Raw genomic sequence first — 5370 nt, 5'->3', positions numbered from 1 at the left:
TTGCGCGCAGTTACCGGGAAAATCCTCCCGTGTTTTTTTTTTTTTTTTTCTTCTTTCTTCTTGATTTTATACCTTACAAAAATGTACTAAAACCTATCAACGACAATGAAAATACGACTGCAAGATCATTATATATATATATATATATATATATTATATGACACTAATATTTTTCTAAAACAATCAGATAATATTATTTATTTCATATTATTACTATAGGATACTGTTACTACCACTACTTATAAAGACTTGTTACTAGAATTACTATTGCGGATAAAAATGGTGGTGTAGAATTTTCACTCAGAAATTGCTAATAAATTTTACAAACACAGCAAGTAACCATTGGATTAAATGTAATATTTTGAAGTAAAGAAAAAAAAAAGAGAGAGAAAAGAAAACCTACTCCAGCCATTTTTTAAACATTATTATTATTATTATTATTATTATTATTATTATTATTATTATTATTTATAGTGTACTGTTACGAATAACATTATGAACATGCAGTTTTAGTTTGGCTTTATATTAATATTTCTTCTTTTTTTAACACCATTATATTATCGTAACACTATGGTTGTCATTGTTATTCATGTGTTGTATAATTCATAATTTAGATTTTTAAAAGGATATCATGTTTCATTGTGTGGATGACTAAAACTAATCGCAGTAACCAACTAGGATTCGGACATATGTTGTCGTTCATTTGCTTGCAGTCTGGTCAGCTTATGTCTTCTTGCTTGGTGTGGCAATCCAAGAAAGCGCACAAATCCTGTATCAGTTACTGTTCCAGACCGCCAGATGGCGAATGGAAAGAACATCAGACAGAACTTGATATGGGCTGTTTATGTCTTATTCTTATTCTTAATAAAATTATGATTGCAAAGTACAACAAATGGCCCAAATATACACCAAAACACCCCTTGAAAATAAAACACACACACACACACACACACACACACACACACACACACACACACACAAGACCTATTATGGTTTCTAATATCTGGAATATCCTGAGGTAGAAAAGAGAGTTAGATGATGCTTAATTTAAAACCTTGGGCCATTGCTGTTTTCCCGGGGCAGCAGGCCGGTTAGTTTTTTGACATCTGCTTGAGACTAAATGAAAGACAACTGATTTATTCCATTTTATTTACAACATGTATTTAAAAAGCCATGTAACATGCATGTTTCACTGTGTTGATCTGCATGACCAACATCTCCGGATATACACAAAAATGTTTTACATTAATATTAATTCATTTAAAGGAAAGGGAATGCACGTTTAAATAACTGTCTCAAATGTGCTATTAAGATAAAATGCTGCTAGACAGAAAGTGGTGATGTTTCATGTGACAAAAGCAGGTCTATACAAATATATATACATATATACAAATAAACCCCTGCTCTTTGAGAAACACATGATGTCATCCTACGTCAGCAATGATACCACATTTTGTAATTCCAGGGCACTGCTGTCAGACATGTATGTGTTGAAGCACATTTCAAAATATTTCAGCTTCATTATTTCATCACAGAGAGCACAAGAGGGAGACAAACTCTCACATTAGAATTTGGTCTCAGGAAAACATTTTCCTTTATTATTGTAATACACATGGGATATGGGAGTCTGAAGTAGTGGACACAGTGATCATAACTGTATTTTAATCCGGGTTAGGCATAAAATAGAAAATCGAGTGTGAGTTTGGCAACAAACTATAGGATATTGAATTGGAATTTGAAATGGAATGACAATGAGTTTAATAATAAAATGTCAACTTGGGCATCTCATACATGTTGAGACACTGCCAATAATAAGTTATGATCATAACTGTAATTTTAATCAGGGTTGGGCAAAATTCATAATCTTATAATTGGGAAGCTTTCAGTTTATGAGTGTGAATTTGAATGTGACAAACTACACAATATTGAATGGCAATAGTTTTCATTTATAACTGAATAATTTAAATATAATTTAAATATGTGCTAAAATACTTTTCATATTGTAATACAATATATTTAAATATATGTTCAAATATTTACTAGGTCTTACAAGGCTTTGTCAAGCAATAATAATAAAAAAAACACTTTCGTTTTCCAATTAAAAACTAGGCTCATTGCAGTCATATATCCTATATATAAATGATTTCATTTCTAATTAAATTAAAATTCCTATAGCTAAACGCCTTAATTGCATCCTGTTTGCTGCCTCAATTCAAATCCTAGAATCCAACTGGAATTCACTTCTCTGTGTCATTCGTTTCTTCAAAGTGCTTTACATTCAAGCAGGTCTACATTCTAACATCTTCTTGAAGGCTTTTCTGAAGCTGTCATCCAGGAAGGCGTAGAGGAACGGGTTCAGGCAGGAGTTGGCGTAGCTCAGGCTGGTAATGAAGTACGAGATGCCGATGAGAAGCGGTGTGGTCCGCAGGTCTGTGGTCAGCGCTACGATGGTGCTGAGGTGAAAGGGCGTCCAGCAGAACAGGCACACGGCCAGTACGATAAACACCATGATAGTCACTTTCTTCTTGGCTTTGTCCAGCGCTTTGGCGTTGGTATTCAAGCGCATGTTTCTTAATCTGTACAGCATCATGGTGTAAAGAATGCAAATCGTAGACACCGGAATGGCAAAGCCCAGTATAAGGGTGTAAATCCGGCTCGCTTTGAACCATAAACTTTCAGGACTGGGGAAACTTAGGACACAGCTTTTTCTCTCGGTATCGTCGGGACTGATGTAGACTCCCGCGAAGACGGTGAACGGCATGACAATGAGGATCACCAGCAGCCACACGCACAGGCTCACTATCTTGGCTGCCCGGTATGTGCGGTACGGCATGCGCTTGGAGCGCACGGTCGACAGCACCACCAGGTACCGGTCCACACTCATAACCGTCAGAAAGTAGATGCTCGAGAAGATGTTGTAGTGGTCGATGCTTAAAATGATTTTGCACAGCACCTCACCGAACGGCCAGTAGTGTAACAGATGCTCCGCTATGTTGATGGGCAGCACTAAAGTGAATAGGTCGTCGGCGATCGCCAAGTTCAGAATGAACATATTGGTCACCGTCTTCATTTTGGGTGCTTTAAGGATCACATATATGACCGCCGTGTTGCCTGTCAGACCTACGGCACATATCACGGAGTAAATGACCGGGAGAACCACGTACAGATCTGCGTAAAAGAAGTAGTCAGCCGGCGGCGTGCAGTTCAGATCGCTCCGGTTTGGAGAGCTGTGATAATATAAGTCCATGCTGTAGTTGCATGTCGGGTTTGGGATGAAGTGGCTTGTGATATTCTCCATAGTGTGACAGCTGAGCCTCCGGGGATAAGTGCTTTACTTTATAAAGCTGCGCTCTCGCTTTCGCAGATCTCTCCACGAGTCTTAGGTGCTCGATGTCTTGCATCTGTGTCTTTACACATCACGAGATCTGAGGGTGATACAACATTGGCAATCCTGCAGAAAACAGACTATTCAAACAAATGCACGCTGAGAAACTTGGAACATATGCGCATTGTTTACACAACTTAGAATATAGCAGTTTAATTTACATAGCCTAGATAAATAAAATAAAATAAAAAATACTGCACGCCTAAAACGGTAGCCTGTTCATTTACAAACTACAACTATTACTTTTAAAAGTAAAGAAGCAACAGCTAGCGGTGAAAGGTGCGAGGTCTTACCGTGTAAGATATTTTTTCTCCGTGCGCTGTCTCCTCTTGCGCCAGGCAGCGCAACTCGCGCTTTCCCAACAAGCAGGAAAGAAGTGCGACTGGTGACGTCACATTCTACCGCGAGCTCTCCTTTTTCTGCCTCCTCTCGCGGATCTCTGAATGAGTCACGCATTCTTTTTGATCGTTTATGTGTGGGGAGTTGACATGTCCTTTAGTGAATATTTCAAACAGATTATTTAGGCTATACATGTATAACAAAATAAGCACGCATTCAAATTTTATTGATGGAACAGTTCACCCCCAAATTAAAATTTTACTAAACATTAACTCACTCTCTGGCCATTCAGGATGTAGATGAGTTAGTTTATTCATCTGAACAGATTTGGAAAAATGTATGGCCTTACATCGCTAACTCACCAGTGGATCCTCTGCAGTGAATAGGTGTTGTCATGAGAGTCCAAACATCTGATAAAAACATCACAATAATCCACAAGTAATTCAAACAAATCCAGTCCATCAATTAACTTATCAAATTATCTTGTGAAGTGAAAAATAAATATTACTGAAGAATTTTGAACCTAAAATTATGAAACACTCCTGGACATGTAATAAGTTGTTTATCTATATGAAGCAATCTTCAATGATTTTTTTTTTTTTAAAGCATGGAATGATCTATGTTCTGTGCATAAAACAGAAGCTTGCTTTTCACAAGGTAAATTAAGATGGTCAGCATGTTTTATTTCTTTCTTTTTGACTATATGAATATATTATAAATATATAAATAAACTCTTCTCAAAACCATTCTCTCATCCTCCCCTCTCTTCTCTTATCCTCTCTCCTCTCCTCTCTTCTCTTCTCTTCTCTTCTCTTCTCTTCTCTTCTCTTCTCTTCTCTTCTCTTCTCTTCTCTTCTCTTCTCTTCTCTTCTCTTCTCTTCTCATACTATTGGGTAGAGTATATTTATCCCACCAGGTGTCAGCACTCCAGTTATGTGCAAAAATAGTTTTTTTCTCAGTCACTTTGGTGCATTTCTCGAATCAGAAATGAACTTCTCAAAACTACTTTTTTCAACCTTCATGTCATCTAGTCCCTTGTGCACATCATAAAAGCAGTTTCTCATTCTTTTGAACAAGTTGTGATTGCTTTGGTACAGTCATGCAACTTACTAGGCACATTTGCCTATATTATCAGTTGCTATTGTCATGTTGCTCAAAGTGTATTATATAGTTCTCTGTGCAGTCTTACCCCTCACAACATCTAGTCATTAGTTCATCGTATAAATCATTAAATGCAAAATGGTAGATCTAGTTGTCAAACTTTTAAGCATATTTTCTACACATTTCTATTAGATTTTTATAAATTTGCCATTAATTGTGCAAGTGAAACTTGACTTATCGAAGAGAATAGATCAACCAATGACAAACTAATTCTCTGAAATAGCTCAAAGGTGCATCCCATGAACCTTCAATTGGAAAGTATATATAGACGGAGGACAACACAAGAGTTACGAACTCTGACAATGGACTTTCTGATTTTTTATTTTTACCTTTGTGCCCATATTTCTTTTTCTTTTCTATATCACAGTGACATTGTAATGTACTGTATGTGTGTGTGTCTTTATTTATTTATTTATTTTTTTGTCAAACTAAATTTATTTAAATTTGTACTTTTGAAATGGATATATGGCATAAATAAGAAGTGC

At 36.5% G+C, this 5370-nt stretch overlaps 1 protein-coding gene across 3 annotated transcripts; it reads right to left on the bottom strand.

Annotated features, from left to right (window-relative positions):
- Positions 1-1223: 1223 nt before the first annotated feature.
- On the bottom strand, positions 1224-3819 carry LOC109093127 (neuropeptides B/W receptor type 2-like). 3 transcript variants are annotated; one of them, XM_019106861.2, is made up of 2 exons: positions 3679-3819; positions 1224-3451 (listed from the first exon to the last, which is right to left on the bottom strand). In XM_019106861.2, exon 2 carries the CDS (start codon positions 3296-3298, stop codon positions 2279-2281), a length of 1020 nt encoding a protein of 339 aa, XP_018962406.1. In that variant the 5' UTR covers positions 3299-3451; positions 3679-3819; the 3' UTR covers positions 1224-2278. The 3 variants fall into 3 exon arrangements, with proteins under 3 accessions (XP_018962406.1, XP_042609723.1, XP_018962407.1); XM_042753789.1 differs by having other exon boundaries at positions 1224-3465; positions 3679-3807; XM_019106862.2 differs by having other exon boundaries at positions 1224-3425; positions 3679-3794.
- Between the last annotated feature and the right edge of the window lie 1551 nt (positions 3820-5370).

The sequence above is a fragment of the Cyprinus carpio genome, unplaced genomic scaffold, assembly GCF_018340385.1.
Source record: "Cyprinus carpio isolate SPL01 unplaced genomic scaffold, ASM1834038v1 S000000006, whole genome shotgun sequence".
NCBI classification, from domain to species: domain Eukaryota; kingdom Metazoa; phylum Chordata; class Actinopteri; order Cypriniformes; family Cyprinidae; genus Cyprinus; species Cyprinus carpio.
Note: the sequence above shows the minus strand (reverse complement) of the source record. Positions and strands in the feature narration are given on the sequence as shown.

Coding starts and splice junctions, on each gene's coding strand:
- LOC109093127 (XM_019106861.2), bottom strand. CDS start 3,298: ATGGAGAATATCACAAGCCACTTCATCCCAAACCCGACATGCAACTAC.